This window comes from Cuculus canorus, chromosome 2 (genome assembly GCF_017976375.1).
Source record: "Cuculus canorus isolate bCucCan1 chromosome 2, bCucCan1.pri, whole genome shotgun sequence".
NCBI classification, from domain to species: Eukaryota; Metazoa; Chordata; class Aves; order Cuculiformes; family Cuculidae; genus Cuculus; species Cuculus canorus.
This window is the reverse complement of record NC_071402.1, coordinates 18,268,961-18,287,798: the sequence shown is the minus strand read 5'-3', so window position 1 is coordinate 18,287,798 and position 18,838 is coordinate 18,268,961. Positions and strand designations below refer to the sequence as shown.

Here is an 18,838-nt window from a genome sequence, read left to right as displayed (position 1 = left end):
CAGATACCTTTTAGTTCTTCTGTGGATAACAGACACAGTTTTAATGAGACAACCTAGTTTTCTTTTTCTTATTGTTTTTGTCAATTTACATTAGTTGTTAAAATGCATTTTATTAAAACCATTCGAAGCACTATACTGCTCTGACCATGTTTTGTTGGACATCCTTTTGAGTTATTTTTTTCCCATTTCATAAATAGATGTCTTTTATCATAAATATGAACTCTTCAGATCTGAACATCTATTATCCCTTAAGCATTTGCTCATAGCTTTGGCAATGAGTATGAAATCCAGTCCCAAACAAATTTTTTGACATATGGTATCAGATAATTTCTGGAATTCAGCATAAAATGGATACTGTCACAATATGTAATCATGCTGGCAATGCATTTCAGCAGGGGAGGAGTGTTTTGAAAAATTTTAATTTCATTTAGATTTCATGTTTTGAATCTTGGGGGTTTTGTTTTTCTGAACTATAGTGTTTTTTAAACTTTTTATATCAGACCTACCTCCATTTCAGATGTCATATTTCTTTACGTCTGTATGTGAATAGAGGGAGATAGAAATAGCTTCACAGAAAGAAGTAGTCACTAGGATCTTGGACCACACACAAGGTCTACTCATACTTTTAAAAATCTCACCAATGATCACCCATTTTTTAATACAATTTCTACTGAATAGAAATTATGATGATCCGAGTGAAAATACATCAGTTTAATTTGATACTATACAGAATAGTGGGCAACCTGTTCTGTTGCAACTGATAAGGATACAATCGTGCACAGAGAACAGAACTGCTGGTTTGCTTTGTCTTTGATTTTTCACTCTGGATGAACTGAAATCCTCTGAATGGAGGGGGAGATTGCTCCTACCTTAAAAGTTAAGTTTTCTATTTTGTCTTTTAGTATCACAAACTGTATAGATTCATTATAGACTTACAGTTTCAAAACCCTATTAATATTTTGGGAGTTCTTAAAGATTGGGCCAAATTTGGGAGCTCCTAACGTCTAGTAAAGTAAGAAGGTGTTTAATCTGTCTGAAGTATTCAGCTTTTGTTGACTGTTTGCTTTAATTTATTTGGTACTTTAGTTGAACAATTTGGCATTCGAAAGAATTGGCTCCATTGCTTGCTAACTTCTGTCCACATAGTTGAATGTCATTACTTTGATCTTTGTTAAGATACCTACATTTTTTTTTATTTAGGAAAGCATTACATTATAGTCACTTCCAAAAAGTTAAAGAGCACTGTCAGAAAACGGCTTCTGTTTTCTTTAGTCTCATATAAACTGCACCTTCTCAAATAAAAAATGGGAATATAAAGGAAAATAAAGATCTGAATCTTAGTTTTGTCTTTCTTTTGCAAGGTTATAAAATTCCTCTATGCAAATGAAAGATATCTCAGACTGTGTATCTGAATACGTCCAGCCAGTAACTGATGTTACTAGTCTATAATACTTTTTTCCCATGAAAAAACGCACAGAAATAAAGAACCCAAGAAAACACATATCAACAGTAGTTCAGTCAAAACCAAAACAAAATCACCAGGCTAAATTTGGAAGTGTGAACATTCATAGTTATTTCTGATAGAAAAATAGTTATTCTGAAATCTCTAAATTCAAGTGAATTCTATCAATATTGAAAGAAATCACCAAACCTGTGTATGAAAACCTTTAATATGAAAAGCTTGTTCCCATATGGAATAGACAGGAGGAAAATTGTAGCGAGGTGTGTTTCAGTGTCTTCTCCCAAGTAACAAGCAATAGGACAATAGGTAATTGCCTTAAGTTGCACCAGGGAAGGTTTAGACTGGATATTAGGAAAGAATTAATAACCAAAAATGTGTCAAATATTGGAGCAGGCTGCCCAGGGAAGCAGTTGAGCTGCCTATCCCTGGAAGTATTTAAAAGACATGTAGATGTCGTGTTCAGGGACATGTTTTAGTATTTTAGCAGTGCTAGGTTAAGTGTTAGACTTGATGATCTTGAAGTTCTTTTGCAACTTAAACATTTTTATGATTCCATTCTGTGCTTCTAAGAAAAAATTCTATCTTACTGACTTCAGAAAAATTAAGAAGTTATGTTGGGGGGTGAGCCCTATACCATTAATGGTGGTAAACAGCACTCTCAGAAAGAGTTAAATTTTCTAAATCCGTTCTCAAATCGTGTTCAGATTAAACAAATCAGGAATAGAAATATCTGTAAGTGGAAAACTGGAGAAAAGAACAAAAAGACAAACCCACCACAAAAGGGTGTTTAGCATTAAAAATTCTTCCTAAGCGATATAGCGGTGCATACGTCTTTCTTTGAACAAGAAAATCAAACACAGGATGTTTAGAAGACTGTGTGGCTACAAATGAACACTACACGTAAACACAGAAAGCTGGCTTGTAAGCATTTAATCATTAAATGTAGTAAAAATAAATAATATCATGCATTATAACTCTAGACTGTTAATGAATATCATCAAATTTAAGCCATCCTGGTACATATCTGACACAAATTTTCTAGGCTTGTTCTGGTAGTATACAGCAAAAAGTAGCTCTAAAGGGCTATACACCCAATCTTAAAAATAAGAACGGAAAACTATAGTTTGACAGTTGAGTAGATCCAAGCATTTCAAGGCATACCCTGTTATATAAGAAACTGTTGCCACATGATATAATGTGCTGTTAGAGTATCTATTTACAAAAAGCCCTCCCAAATATTCAGAAGTTTTACTGGTTACTTCTATGCTGTCTGCCTTATAATGCTCCATATCGTGTGCTGTTTAATTAGTCAGAAATGTGACTGCACACTTATGCCTGAGCAGAATGCAGTCTGTAATGCTGAGTGACTCAGTAGTGCAGCTATTAACCATGAAATAATGGCCTCTGAGAGATCATTTCTGCATAAATGACAAATGGCACCTGAACTGCTAAAGCTGGCAGGAAACCCCTATAACACTAGATTCAAAGGCCCTTGAAATCTATGGAAATAATGTCATCAGCTTCAGTAGGAACTGATATTACACACTTCACGTATATTAAAGGGAATTTAAAAGACTATTTTAAACATACCCTGTTATTATCACTCATTTTTTTACACTTTAATGTTCCCTCTCAAATTTTTCCAGCTGACTTTCTCTGTCTTTTCCTCTTTCAGATACTACTTTCGGCTTGGTGACAGGAAGCAATGTCAGCTGAAGAAAATGTTTCATTATGCTTAATACTTCTGTCTGACCCTGAGATATACAGCTCGTGTCTCTGGCAAATACACTCTTATTTCCTCCTCTTTCTCCTTCACTTTTCTTGAAGGTTTAATTTTCTATCTTATGCAGAAGTTACTGACCAAATGAAGTTTGCTGATTTCGTTGGTGCTTTTCCAATATGTATTGGGCTCTTCAAGGTTTATTTCTGACTGTTCAGAGAAAATATGCTGTAATAGGTACTTCTGTTTGCATATTGCTTGTGGCCTGTTGTCAGCCTTTCACTCTTCTCCTGATTTAAGGGAAGACTGCTGGCACCTGCTCTCCAGCTACGTTATTAAATCTGTTCATGCCATTTAGACATGTTCTAATATCTTCATATTACAATCCTACTGGTTAATCCCCAGAGGTTTTTAATGTTCTTTTACAGATATATACAAAGATTTTATATAGTCTGCTTTATTACACATCTTTTTGTACTTTATTTTTCAGGCTTTGTGGACTTTGCTTTCCATTGTATTCCTTCACTGTCATCTCAAAGGAGACCACAGAAACTGAGAAATTTAAATTTTACATGAAGAGATTCCGTAGTCACGACTTGCAGGCGTCCAACAAGAAAATTATACACTACACATCCAAGACAAAACTAAACCAAATGTCTGCTCTGCCTAGTGAAGAAATATGAAGTCATAAGCAGTGCTACTTATTTATTTTTTTACATTAGATGTGTCAAACAAGCTGTACTTCCAGTAGTCCAAGATAAATGATGATAGTGGAAAGTACAAAAGCATGAGCAGTCTGGGACTCCTTATATCATCCCAAACCCATCACTTTCTCTTCTCCTTCTCAGGCTAATGCATAGTTGTACTATCTCATAAAATTTATTCTTGTCAACCATAGAAAAGTCTGTAATACTCCTTAGAAGTTCAGCTTAAAAGAGTTTCCTTCATATTAATGACTTACAGAAAGAGATTATAAATGTCAAAATCACAGAAACAGTTCTACTATTGCAGAAAACAAAATATCTTCTTTTTTCCTCAAGAAAAGGCAAGCAAATAAGAGAAAAACAAAGCAGACTAATTGATGCAAAGGGCAAGAAAATCTCGCCTTGACTATTTTCCTTCCCATATCCTAAATTTTATGAAATTATTAACCACTTTGATAACTTGTAAAGGATTATATTGAGCAGCCCTGGACAGAGACAATTCTAATAGTACCAGCTTTATTGCTTAATACCAATTAAATTTCTATTATTCATATAACATTTCAGTTTCTCTAGACTTTCCCTCCTCCCACCTTTTAATTTGGTGAAGAATGCCATCTCACCTGTAATTTATGCTACCAGATACAGATTAATTTTTTGTATCTGTTAGATGATTTGTAAAGGACTTGAATTTAAATTTCACCACATTATTAATAGGGAATATTTTCACTCATTAAATAAATGACAGATGCAGAATTATGTATGAAAAGTTGATAAAAGGAGAACAAAATCTGTAAGGAATTGACAATAAATCTAATCTACTTTTTAGAAACAAATTTCTAGTGTGAAGATCAAGAAAATAGTATAAAATTAAATAAAATATTCAAATTCCTAAAAAGGTTTGAACATAAGATATCTGTATCTTTGAATAACATTCCTCTTCAGGTAAAAGGGCAAATAATCCAGTTACATACTCATACCCAATTTCATTAAGTGGCAAGAGGATAGTGAAAGCAGATACGTTCCCTATGTGAGCTTTCTGTTTGTTAATTACACTGTAGGTAAAGTATGCAGACACCATCTGTTTCACTCAGACAACATTAAATACTCAAAGAAGCTGTATGAAAGTTTGAAATAAAGTTGCACACAATTATCTTTCTCTTTCCTCTGTCTCCTCAAACATATTTCCTTCCTGGTTAGTAAAATAGTATGTCAACAGTGTAATTCAGATTGCATCACTATTTATTACTTTTAAAATTCTAAATTAGGGAAAAAAAATAAAAATCTCTGCAGTGCTAATAAGGAATATATATCCAAACTGTGCAATGTCAAGTATTGTGATTTTTGTGAATCTGTACTGAAGAATGAAAAAAATGCTGAGGCAGTAACACTTCACGTATCCTTTAACCTGTCATCATTACATTTCAACAGACTGCAAGAGTATGGAGAATTAAATAAAAAACCCTCTCCTTTCAGATGAAACTCTAAAACCTCAGGTAAAATCACTGGAAGTACATCAGTAGCTGCTTTATGGCTTTACTGCCACATTCCATCCATTTTTCCTTACAAGTTCGTTCTCAGACTACATCAATCTCTTTTTCCACTCACCCTGAATGGCCACCAGAATAAGTTCAATGCCTAACACTCTCCCCATTCCCTTTTGGCCTCAACATTAAATAAAGGAGTAAATATGTGAGAGTTTCCTAAAAAAGACTCTGGAAGGGGATAAGGTGCTAAAATAGCAAAATTCTTAAGAGCTAAGAGATTAAAAACTATTCATAACTTCAAAAACACAGAAGACAGAGTCACTTTCACTGCACACTAAATATCATTTAATTTGTCCTTTCATTTACCTACTTCATTCTTCCTTCAAATGACTGTGTGTGCACATGTGTCTGTCATGAATATAGAAAGAATGAGGGTAGGGGAAAACAAGGGCTACTACTAAGCACAGGAATCACAACAAGATAAATAAAGTTAACATCAAAAGTGCCTATGTCAACACATGTTAGAAAGATTGCTAATGCTAAACACAACCGTTACATTAGAACAGATCCTACTAATTTTGAGAAAACACATATAAACTTCAATGTCTAAGAAAAGAAAAAAGAAGGTCAAAATAGACATCATTCCACAACTTCTTCTGTGTCAGCACTGAAAATGTCCAAAAGGATTTAATAGCAATTAAGTAACTGTTTAGATTTACCACCATGCTGCCTGTAACAAGATAAAATAGTGCTAGAAGGCAAAAGGGAGAAGGGCACTGCTGCTCCTGTAGTGCTGCTTCCTGTTTCATTCTATACAAGCACAGCAGGAATGAAAACTGCACAGATGTCTCTGAGAGCAGAAACCCTTATTGATTAGAAAAGGATGGAGCCTTTAACGTGCCTACACCACCTCCTTTGTGAAAAACGCTGGTTGTAATTATAAGCATTCTGGCGCCGCCCAGCTACCCTTGAAACAAAGCCAAATCATATATATATGTATACATACACTTTATGTATATATGCCTTAAACTTATATACACACATACTTTAAGATAGCTTTACAACAAACGTGTAAGTCTCCAACATTTTTTTCCCAAGAAGAAGTCAGAAATAATTTCACTGATTTCAGTTGTTTCCATCAATCTTTGAGTAAGCCACTTTATAATAAAACATAAATCCACCAACTTACTTGAAAACTGTATGGCAAATCCAGATTTGCTGATATAAAAATCTGTGTCAAACTGAATAGTTACGATGTTGAGCGTACTGTGAATGCCTTCAGGAACAAGGGATCCACTTATTTCTTTGAGCAACATCTCATTCTCAGGTGGACCATCCCAAACTCTTAGGATGTCATGGGATGCCTCGGTATCAAAAGCAAGAAACTGGAGGCTGTAAGAATGCCATGATTATTTTACTAGTTTTCATATTACTCAACAACATATATTCAGCTAAAAAACTAAAAAACCAAACTAAATGAAAAAAGCAAACATTTTTATATTTTAAAGGATGATTTTCCATAGTATGCCTTTGGACGCATAAAAGCTCAATACAGAAATGTACTTGAAAGAAAAAAATAATAATATTTAAATTTGTCTATCATTAAATAACATATTAATTTAGCCATTCAAATAATCTATAAGTACCCACAGAATCTTTTCAGAAAATAGTTTTGTTTTCTTAGCACTATATTATATGTCACACTCCCATGAAAATGAATTAAGTAGCAGTGTAAACACATGCAATTCGAAATATAGTGTGAATAAATGTCTAAAATAACTACTGAAATGCAGGTTTGTTTTTTTCTTTAAACCCCAAACATTAAACAGTTCTGCTGATTGCAACACTTTTTATTTTTTACATATTCAGTTTTATATCTTTGGCAATAAAATGGCATTCATATTTGATATTTTTAAATCAGATTTCCAGTTAAAAGTTCTAGTGTATATATAGGTTTGCATGTATACAGTTATGAATTGGTTCAAAATTCATCAGTATTTCACAAAAAAATAGCCATTTATAAAGCTTGATCTTCACGAGACAATGTTCATTGAAAAAAAGGCAGTTTCAATACAAACCTACATATTCAAGCTTTGAATGTAAAAAATATTGGCCTTGAGGTATATCTTAAACTTTAAATGAAAAGTCCCTTTTTTTCTCTGCTGTACAGATACAATTTGGTCATTATACAATAAAAAAAATTTCTTGTAAGATTTGTTTCCTGTACCTGACAATATTTCCTGGGTCTACTTCAATCACCCACATACAACGCAGATTGTTGTCATAGGGAAAAGGATAGCCAGGAGACAAGATTCTTCCAGATGATTCTCCTTTAAAACGTCCTCCACATTCAGCTATTAAAAAACAACATCACATAATATGCTATTGATTCATTAGAGACAGTCTTCTAGCTAATCATCTGAACAATCAGTTTATACATCTAACTCTCTTGATGAATAAGTTAACACAAATAAACTGACTGTGTCCTAAGATTGCAAGACAAGACATCAGGACTTGAAGTGCCTTGGGAAAGGAATTTGTAAATGTGTTTTAACTTGAATGTGTTTGAATTTTCCTTTGGTATCTGTGTTTTTCCAATGATTTTGAACACACCATAACAATTAGAATACACACCAGTGTATAATGAAAGCAACATGGAGAGTTACTTAAAAAAACCCAAACAAAGAATGCTGTGTCATCCTAAACCCCCAGAATTAGATTAAGAAGACTAAATAAAGGTACAAAAAATATAATTCTTTAAAAAAAGAGACGGAATGTACTAAAAAAAGCAGGCTATTCATACAGAAAATCAGCCTTTCAGTCCTACCAAAAAAAAAAAATTCAAAACTAATTACCTAAAATTTGTCCTCACAGTGAAACTATAGCACTTCTTAGAGGATAACAGATAGTTAGTAGCTCCCTTTTAGATGGCATTAGGCAGTCATTAGGCAAAACTGAGTATTTCATAATCTTAATACTTGATCTTTGAGAAAACATGAATTTTATAATGTAGAGGCCTTTAAAGCCTTCCTATTTCACTTTCCATCCTTTTAAGATCCCTCCGATGTTTTATTACTTGAGATATGTAAATCCAAACACATATTTTTATTAAATATCTTGACATAGTTAAGATGAAATTTTGGTTTGATTTAACATCACCCAAAATATTCAGATGAGAAATTTATTACCTTATAATCTGTGAATTCTGTGATAAAATATAATTGAAATGCTACTCTTGATGCATTTTCTGACTCAATAAAAGCAAATTTGCAGACACAGGTGGCTTTTCTTATCTTTTTTAAGCACTTTGCCAATCTGTTAGTTCCTAAATACTTTTTAAAAAAAAAAAAGCTCTTGTAATTATTCAAATCAGAGGACAGCATAGCCTATTATTCTTCCAGTAGAATAAGGATATAAACAGAGTACACTCCAAAGGAAAAAATTGTTTACTGACAAACCAAATGAAATCTAAAATTAATTACATTTCATCCAGGATCACTGAACAACTACAAGTTTATAATTTCTAATTTTCACAACGGATAAAGAGTTCACTTTTTTTATTGTGATTTCTTAAGGTTCTCTCTTTCCCTAGTGTTTTATTTCTGCCTCTCCAAGCTTCTGACTCCCCAGCTGGGCTAGTTGCTGAATCAGCTGTACAAGTGGTCACTTCTCAGAAAGCAGCATCCTCTCAAGTTGCACTCAAAAGTAACAGAGCAAAACCGATTTTATCTTACAACTCCAGATTGCTTGAAAACAATCCTAATAAAAAAAATCTTAATTTTGCCTCCAAATGTCAATGCTAAAGATTCTTCCAAGGATGTAAGTTAAAGGAAATACATATTATACTACATTACTTCCTGCAAATTCCATAGATAGTACTTTATATTGTAATATTTACTACATCTTTAAGATTTATGATTCCTATGGTTTACCATGGTCAATGTCACATTCTTCCATGAAATTATACTAAAATAAGAATAGCATTTTTAAATTGATTTCTCATAGAAACAGCAAATTAAAGTGTCTGTTGTTTTCCTCATAAATATCCAGGGAAATAATTTTATTTGTACATGCCAGCCTAAAATATTTAATACAAAGTACAAATGTGTTCAGGGATTATTGAGGTTTGCCCAAACAGCCTGTAGACCTTAAAAGTTCTTGTGGTGGGCTGGGACCAAGTTCTTATAAGGACAAAACTTCAGTACATACAGCTACCTCACCCATAAACAGGTACTCTGGAAATAAAAGGCATCAGTCTTCAAAAGCAGTCTTTTTTATCAATCTCATTTCAGAGCAAAGTTCAGTTTAAATCTGACTCTAACTGGCAGTGAATAGCTATTGAATTCATTACTGAATATAAAGTCTCAAAAAGGGATTGTTTACATCACAGATTTAAGAGATGCTCAGAATCAAGCTTTTGTTTGGACATGTCAAAGAGGTCTCCATCCTGTACAAAAGATGTTGTGATGTGATTTGTTTTCCTTGAGGAATATTTCTAACCTGAGTATATGTTTTACTGATGGTTTTGTGCATTTCTTAACTGCCCTTCTTCTTCCCATTTCTCTTGTAGATAATTTCCTCATGTTGTGTTAAGGCATCATTAATCTTCTAATATATATATATTTCAGCCCAAGAATATAATTTATAGGATTCACACTGCATGCCTTCAAGAGTGCATCCACAGCGATCCTTAACTAACATGAAAAAGCAAAATGTATGTGGAACTCAAGATCATTACTGACAATTGGCACTCAAACCCTTTTTGTTTTCTTATGCTTGCTTCTAAAAAAAAAAAAAAAAACACCTCACTTGTTTTAATTAAAATTCTTTTAAAACAGCTTTAGCCAAACCCATGCAATCATCATGTTGGGGTGGATACTCCTGCTGATACAGACAACAGATCTGGAGCTATTTAACTCTACTCTGGATGAAAACAACACATTTGGCTACTCAGATATGGAGAATTAACTAACTGATACAAACAACATAATTATAAATACTTTCTAAGTACATTTAAATGATGCCATCTATGTACTTTTGTTTTCTCAGTGAAAAGCAAAACATAATCAATGGTATTCTGAATGGACAGATAAAAACCTCCCTGTGAATAGCAGACTAATAGATACTTCTTGAAAAAAAAAAATTAAAATTCAAGAGGTCTACACCACAGATTGATTCACTTTCTAAACAGATTCATCTATACAGAATATTTTGGAATAATTACAGTGTAGTTTTCACAGAGTCTAGTGGCAGTGCAAAACCTAGGTGCTTAATTTGTGTAATTTTTTTGAAAGATAGTGGTTTGAGATGGATAGTTTACCAGTATTGATATGAAAAAAAGAACATAAACCCTTGAGTATATTCAGAATATCATCAATTTTAGCAAAGGTCCAGATTCAAATCTGGATTCAGTTCATTGAAATATTTTGTTCTTTTCTATCAGCTCTAAATCTGGCTCAATTCCTAATGCAAAGGTGGACTACCTGTACCTTTTGACATGTATGCAAGTATTTTTGAGAGAAACTGCTGAATAATGAAATGCAGGGACTTTCCTCCAAACAACCTCTGTCATGTAGAGGATGCATGACAACAGCACTCAACTTCCATCTCTGACCTATTCTAATGACCCTCTTCCAACAGACCTTCTAGATTTGAACTATATGAGTATTAAAATGTTTGCTTAGTGTATAAGAAAGCTGACTCTCCACAGGTAAATAGTGCACAGCACATAATGTAGATAAGAAATTAAAAAAAAGAAGGAATAACTTCAGACATATTTACCTTGGTCTTTTAAAACATTTTTAAAACAAACAAGAGTTCACATATATATATGTGTTACTATGGTGATATATCCTATGATTTTTAATGCTTATAATGGAACATAAAATATAATTTATTGTTCAAACTTTTAACTTCAACTTTCTGACACCTCCATATTTTATCTGATTATTTTTGTTTTGGCTTCCACTATATGTTCCAAAGAACACCTCCTATTTGCTACTTGCATGTTGCAATGTCATACTTTCCCCCTAATTTTTCAGTTTCATATATCCTAAATGATGTAGAAATTAATTAAGGCCTATAAAAAAAAATTGGAATCTAAGTATTAATTCCCTAATCATTATTTTAAGAGAGCTCTTCAGTTCTTATTTATTACATATTTTTCCTAAGTGGGAAAAAATATATCTTGATTAAGACATGCAATTGTTTTCTGCCAAAATTAAATCTAGGCACAAAGTGCATTTCATCTCTTTCCTCTCCTACTCAATCAGTCCCAATTTCCTCTAAAAGGAGATGGAAAAGACAAAAAACCAAACCTAACAGAATATTTGAGTCGTGTTTTCTTTTTGCTCAGGAATTGAGTCTGTATGTATCTACACAGTTTAAAAAGTTACTGTAACGGTTTAATAAAATGTATAACATTGTGTTATTCATCACAGCGACAATATCAGAAGCCAAGTGACAAAAATACAATCTGAGTCTTTATCTCTTTGCATTTTTTAAGTTTTGTTTTAATTTATTTTGTAGTATTTACATGTCAATATACGAAAGTTATCTACATTATTTTAGATAAAATTAGAAAAAAAAAAACACCTACTTTTACAAGCCCTCATCAAACATATGTGGTCCTGGCTTTCTCATTAAGTTGCCTCTTTATGCTGACTATTTCCTGACTATAACTAGTTTTTCACATATGAGGAATCTTAGTATACATGAATGTTTAATAATTACTACCAATTTTTAATATAACAAAGAAACACCATTCACACAGACAGACAAGATCTATGCAGACAGATCTGTAAATGTAAGTGTAAATGGATCTGTATACATACAAGTATACTGTTCAGATTTTACATAGATCTAACAATCCTAACTTTTTTTTTCTTTCCTATATTCAGAGAATTGTTTAAATAAATACAAAATAGAAGAGTCTACTACCAATGCATGATGGCAGAGGATAGTCCCATGCCCTTCTTTCTCCAGTCATACACTTTAGAAGGCTACTTCCATGGAGTGTGTAACCTGGATTGCATCCATAAATTATAGTGCTTCCAGCAAAATGGCCTTGGTCACTGATTTTATATCCAAACTGTGGCACACCAGGGTCCTCACAATGTGAAAGCTCAAAACCTGTGGTAAGAATCAAATAGTGTGGTTACAAAATCAAACAGATATATACATTACTGAAATAAAGATTTTCTGTTTTATGATGGAAATTAAACATTTTCAGGCTTCTAACAATACATTTAAGGTTTCTTCTCTGTTTTTAAACATGTGTAAGTAGGATAACTGTCTATACACCTTACTTAGAGCATGCAAACAAAACTGTGTCATATGTTCATTTTTCTTGAGTCCAACTAAAGGCTGAGAAGAAAATTCTTTATCATTATCAATCCTTTGTAAAAAGATGCAATAAATTATAAAATACAAGTTAAAATGACTTTGATGACAATTTCGTTTGTGAGTAGACATATAAAAGCTCATAAACAAAATTGTACAGCAAATTTGTTTGTTGTTACTGTGCGCAGTAACAGTAAGAGCACAACAGCACCTATGACATCAAAGAAATATTGTTACCTTCATAAATCCCTACCATAATCCTGTGTTCAGCAATTTTTAAATTTAAAAATTACATGCAGGATGCAATGATATATATAAAGGAAATAAAATTACTTGTATAGAAATAGGGGAGCATATTAAAATTTGGGGGAACATAAACTGTAATTTTGTGGAAAGATTTTCTACTCCAAATAAGGTTTTCTGTTATTAACTGTGAAGCAGTTTGAAATTTCTCTTTGTTCGAAACCAAAGGTATTTTGTCAATATCATGCAGCTCAAACTGTAGGTAAAAAAAGATACTTTTTGTCAGACTTATATTCCTATTTGTAGGTGACAAATGAAGGGTTTTTCATATCTGCATTTTTCAGGAAAGCCACTTACATAATATTTGTTCGTCTGACCAACATTTGGTAGCCTTTCATCATCTCTCCTCAGGTACTGAGTCATTACTATTGATTGATTGACAAAATGGTCATTATTCTACGTTACAAACAAAATGCTTCAGGTTGCATAGGGCTGTTTGCTCACATAAGGGGAGGGGGGGAAATGTTAAATGCTGTGTCCTTCCAGTTCTTTCTTCAGTTCATTTATTGTCTAACTGAAAATGTCTCACCTTCTGAAGAGGCTCCAGAATCTCTGAGCTGAACTTTTCTAATTTCTAGCCAAGCTGTTGTTTTCCAGTACAGACCACACCGCAGAAGCTCTATAGGAGGCTCACGAGAGCCCCAAATGGAGAAATGTTTTTAAAAAAATTACCTGTCTGGATACTTACTGATCCCTTAGAATTTTCTGTCTTCTAAGAAAATTGATGATACAGTGTTAAAAAGAAGTGAAAATGTGCCTTGATCCCTGAAATATCCTCATTTCTGGATGGCCACTTTATAGACCCAGCATCAAAGATTCTGTTGAACTGATTACTTCCCTCTTGAGGGCAAACATGTAACCCCATTGCCTAAGTGTAGGTACTACCAGAGGTTTTGCTGCCATAAGTGTATTTCAGCTATCTGCATAGTGCTGATAGTTCTGACAACAGGACCGAACAGGAAACTGTATCCTTCTGGAGAAGCACCTGATAGCTAGGGTCTTAGCAAAGGAGATGGAGAAAGTTACAGTTTTGAAACATAAGAACATTTTTTTGGAACTGGTGAAAATGAATGATTTAAAGACAGGGAGAATAAAATATGTTGAGAGATGCATTGCAAATTTACCTTATAGTAGTTCTCCTTGCTAAAAATTAATTTTTATATAATAACTCAGTGATGACAAAATACTAATACACTGGAGAAGTGAAATAGACCACACGTCATTAGACACACGTAACAATCACATACATTTTCAGAAGTTGTCACTTGATAAAATAAATGTGTATTTCTGTGTCCTGCAGACTCTCTAAGCCAGAGATCTGGAAGAGTTTTCTAATCTTTATAATTTAATTTTGTCAGTCTGCATATGGGTAAGAAATTTTGTTAGGAATGTTTCTTTATCATTTTGTCTCCAAATTGGACTATTCTAAACAACAATCCAAACTCAGAAATTGCTAGACTACTACAGAGCTACTGTCAGACACGAGTTTTAAGACAAAGAATGTCTTTAACTTATTAATTATCTTTATGAAGCAATGGGTTTTGGTTATACGTTTAAAACTACTCACATGCTTAGATATTTTTATATACTAATATAGCTAACTTAAAATTATCCTATCTTTTCTTATCCTTTTTAAGACTGAAAAATCTTTGGAAAAAACCTCTAGAAAAAAAATGACAGTGGCTTAGGTACTATCCACTTAAGACCTGAGCATGTTATATATTTTGTAGGTTTTTGAGGTATAATTACAAAATTATATTATTTCGATGAGTGATAAGTGATTTGCAGTTCATTTTATCATTCTTTTTCTTTTGACTGCATTTTCATTTTATGAGCAAAGAATTTTCATTCCTTTAAAACAATAAATCTATTATTAGTGTTTTCTCAAATACTTACTGGTATACACAAGCTGAAAACCTTCATCTGTGCCTTCTACATCTGAGTTGAATTCCAACCATAAATGATTTGAAGTACTACTTAGTGTCAGGCCTCTTAATGATGCCCCAGTATATGCACCCAGGAGGTGAGCAGTGTTGTCTTTGCCATCATAGATCTGTAAAACAAATGCAAGTTTTACAGTTATAAAGAATGATACATTTGATTTACAAAATAATTCTCTACATCTCCATTAAGAGAGAAGACGGCTCTGCCAAGGGAGATCTATTGCCAGTGAACCCAAAGCACTATTTGCATATATTATTTACCTCTCCTGAGTTAAGTTGACTTAATTGTGGTGATTTTTCAAATGCACAATTTAAAATTTGTCAGATCTTTTTTTTTTTGCATAACAACACAAGTGGGGAGAGGTGCCATATCAGCTCAGTGTTTTTAAACATCTGTGTTTTCTCTTTCACTGTCGGGGTTGTAATGCCGGTCACAATCTATCAGCAAAACCTGTTTTGTGTAACTTTGTTTGCCTCAAGCCACTGAAGTGGAACAATAGAAAATCTCACATCACCCCAACTTGTTAAATAAGTCTCTGAGTTTCTACTCTATGTAAAGAGAGGTTCAAATATAACTTCAAAGTAAAAGGAGACTAGGAATTAAAGTAAATCAAACTGATTCTCATAGTTGGAAGAATAATGCAATCTAATCGTAAATTGGGATAAAGCACTTTTATTAGTTATTTTTCCTCAATGGGTGTTCTTTTCCATATTTGAAACAGAGACTTCTATCAGGCTACTAAATACATAAAAGAATCTTTTTAATAATTCTCAACAAATTTCTTATAAGATTGTTTGCTTTAAAACACCACAGATTATTGAATTTTTATCATTCCTAAAAACAGTTAAATTATAACTTAAGAATAATTGCTAACTGAACCACTATATCCTGTAGGGTTTATTTATTTACTTTTGTAAAAACTACAACTTCTATTAGAATTTCACTTGCAAGTCAGTAAATGGACCTCTGAATAATTGCAATATAGAGAATTTTTAAAGGTTTAATAAAAAAAAAGGGAATTCTATCAATTCTAAATAAGATCTAATAGTATTAATTTGAAATGTAATTAAAGTTTGCATTTGTAAACAGGAATCTATACCACAAAGCAATCAAAACAACTACACCTGTGATAACACTAAGGCAAAAAAGTATATGTGAAATGTTATGATGCCTGTTCCCCATGCGTGAGAGTAACTTATATATGCAAATCCTATTCTGCATAAATCCTCATGTCTCTAGTAGTAACAAAGTCTTTACATTTAATGATATACTGAAATCAAACAATCCATTTCTAATCATCTCTAATACATAAATAATTGTACAGCTGCTTAAGAAGCACAATAAGATGACTTAGCATCATTCCTTGGTTTTTACTGAACCAAGCAAATAAATTCCAAGCAAATATCACATTTAGATACAGTGTTCTTAAATGGAGTGCATTAATTCTTATTAAGGTGCAATTAATTCTTATCAACTAAAAAGTAATTTTAAAGTATACGTAATTTCATTACGGTAAATTTCCGAATTTCATTTAAAAATTCTTTAAAATTATACTGAGATCAGTAATCAAGTCAGGAAAAAAATATCAGAAAATTAGTTTTGTTTCAGTAACTGAAAGAAATACGTTCATTTCAGGAGAATTACTATCTTACAGACTTACTTACGTCATGACAGACTTAAAAAAAACCCAGCTTGAATTTGGTGCTCTTTCTTCTAATCTCTCCAAGCTACTTATAACTAATAATATCCAAGGATTCAGGATTTATTTTATTTTTAAATGCTATATAAGCTTAATCCATTTCCTGCCATGTGTCTCTGTAATAATTAACCAAAATAAGCTATTGGTAAGTTATACCAACTCTTCTCAGTCTCTTGCCAGAACTTCCCATAAACCACTTCATGACACAATTTTTTTACATGTTATATATTCCCCATACATAGTACATTGCCAATTTTGTTAACTGTCCTACCATACTAAACCTTTCACACTGGCACACTGACATCTCTCTGGAGTTGGAGCTGATGTTACTCTACAGTTAATGAGCTGCCCCACTGTATAATGCTCTAACCCTGTATCATTTCTACAAAGAATAAAATTTAAAGTACGCTCCCACTTCTGAAACTCTATGATTCTTTCAGTAGAGAACTGTATTGGATAGAGGAGGGATGTGATTACTTTGAACACTAAACTGATTTTTCTTTCTTTTGGTTTTTGACTTTCAAATATTCAAAGTAACATATACCTATCTTCTTGAGATAGTAGGATCTCCCTCAGGACAGTAAATGGATGCATATTTCATAGTATAATTCTCAGTTTAAGTCACATTGTCTCTTTGTGTGCTTAATTCAATAACCATTACATAAAAATTTCTAGAGGCAATTCAAATGATGCGGTTTAAGTTGCAAAGAAAGCAGTAACATCCTGCATTCTCTTGCGAGAAGATTTTGTAGGGGTCCATTATAAAAAAAATTAAATGGAAAGTAATGGCCTTTGTTTCTGCTAACTTAAAATTTAACTCCATAAAATTTTAACAAAGGAATACTATAACGTGAATTTGTTAAATCTGCGCATTCAAACTATTTTTGAGATTTTCCATTGAAACATAAAAGGCATGTGGATGTGAAGATCTGTTCCTTTATGAAGACAAGAAATAACAGAACTGAGGCTGTCAACACCCTGTCAAAAGTATCATTTTTATCACACGCAAATAGAAGCACTAATATAAAGACAGAAAAGGGCCCATATGTTTGTGGGGTTTTTTTTGTACCTTACACTTATTACCTATTTCTCACTCATATTTTCAGGATGGTATCACTAAAAGGATTATGATAGCATCATATGAAGCATGTGTGGAGAAACAAATCAGTAAAAAGTCCTAAACATTAATCCCTTTGAAGTCTTTGTGCAGAACTCCTCAAAAACTGAATCATCTTTGCGTTTCAAAGCTGATCCACAGGTGAGACAGCGAAAAAAAATGCAGTAAAACTGCATCCTCCATACTTTGCAGGAGCACAGAGTGCTGAGCCAAGCACAGGGGAAGGGGACCCTTAATGCCAGTTCTATCTGGCTTATTGACAAACTGCTACCTGCCTGTCGCTTCACTGAGCATTTTAACAGAAGGAAAAAGAAGGATTGCTTCACTACAGTATCAAAAATAGCCATAAAGCCATTTTTTTCCACACAGACGCAATCTCATCTGGCACATCAGCTCTAATTTCACATGCTGGCAAGAACATAATCTACTACAAAAAGAGAAAAAAGAATCCCCCAAAACAACTGATGTTCTCTTTCCATCTCAGTCTTTTTCACAATTTCTTTCTCTTTTGTTTCAGTTTCACTTACGGAATCCACCTCCAAATTTTTTCGGAGTAAGAGATTGGGTTTTTTAACATTAACAAAAAAGTAATTATTAACTAGTACCATGTGTAGGTACATTATTATTCATGTTGGACACTAGTGAAAATAAAGAAAACCATCATATTATCTTTCTTCAACCTTCTATTTTAATAAAAAATGTCTTTCCACCAGTAAATTAGAGAAGTATATTAAAAGACCTGTGACAAAAAGCAATACTTTCTACATTCAACTCGTTTCAACAAAAATAGTGTTCACCACAACAATGGATAATTCAGGCAAGTAGAAGAATGACAGCTCTGTTTCTTTCTCTGTACATCGAAAGGGTTTGCTTACTGCTATCAAGAAAAACTGGTTGATGGAGGTAAAAGCAGTAAAAAAAAAAAAAAAACAAGTAGAAATGTTTTCATACATTGGAAACTATATATTCTTTTTACCTGCCTTACACATAGACAGTTTACTCTAAAAACTTTGAATTCTTGAAACATAGTGCACAAAGTCAGTTATCAGTACAATCACAAAGAA

At 32.9% G+C, this 18,838-nt stretch overlaps 1 protein-coding gene across 3 annotated transcripts in view; it reads right to left on the bottom strand.

Moving 5' to 3' along the window:
* Window positions 1-18,838, bottom strand: part of CSMD3 (CUB and Sushi multiple domains 3) — a 610,540-nt gene that overhangs the window by 183,214 nt on the left and 408,488 nt on the right. For all 3 annotated transcript variants that reach the window (XM_054060149.1, XM_054060147.1, XM_054060148.1), the window contains 4 exons: window positions 14,911-15,067; window positions 12,310-12,501; window positions 7,598-7,724; window positions 6,560-6,762 (listed from right to left, as the gene is read on the bottom strand). In XM_054060149.1, coding sequence (XP_053916124.1) covers window positions 6,560-6,762; window positions 7,598-7,724; window positions 12,310-12,501; window positions 14,911-15,067 — 679 coding nt within the window. The remainder of the gene's footprint in view (window positions 1-6,559; window positions 6,763-7,597; window positions 7,725-12,309; window positions 12,502-14,910; window positions 15,068-18,838) is intronic.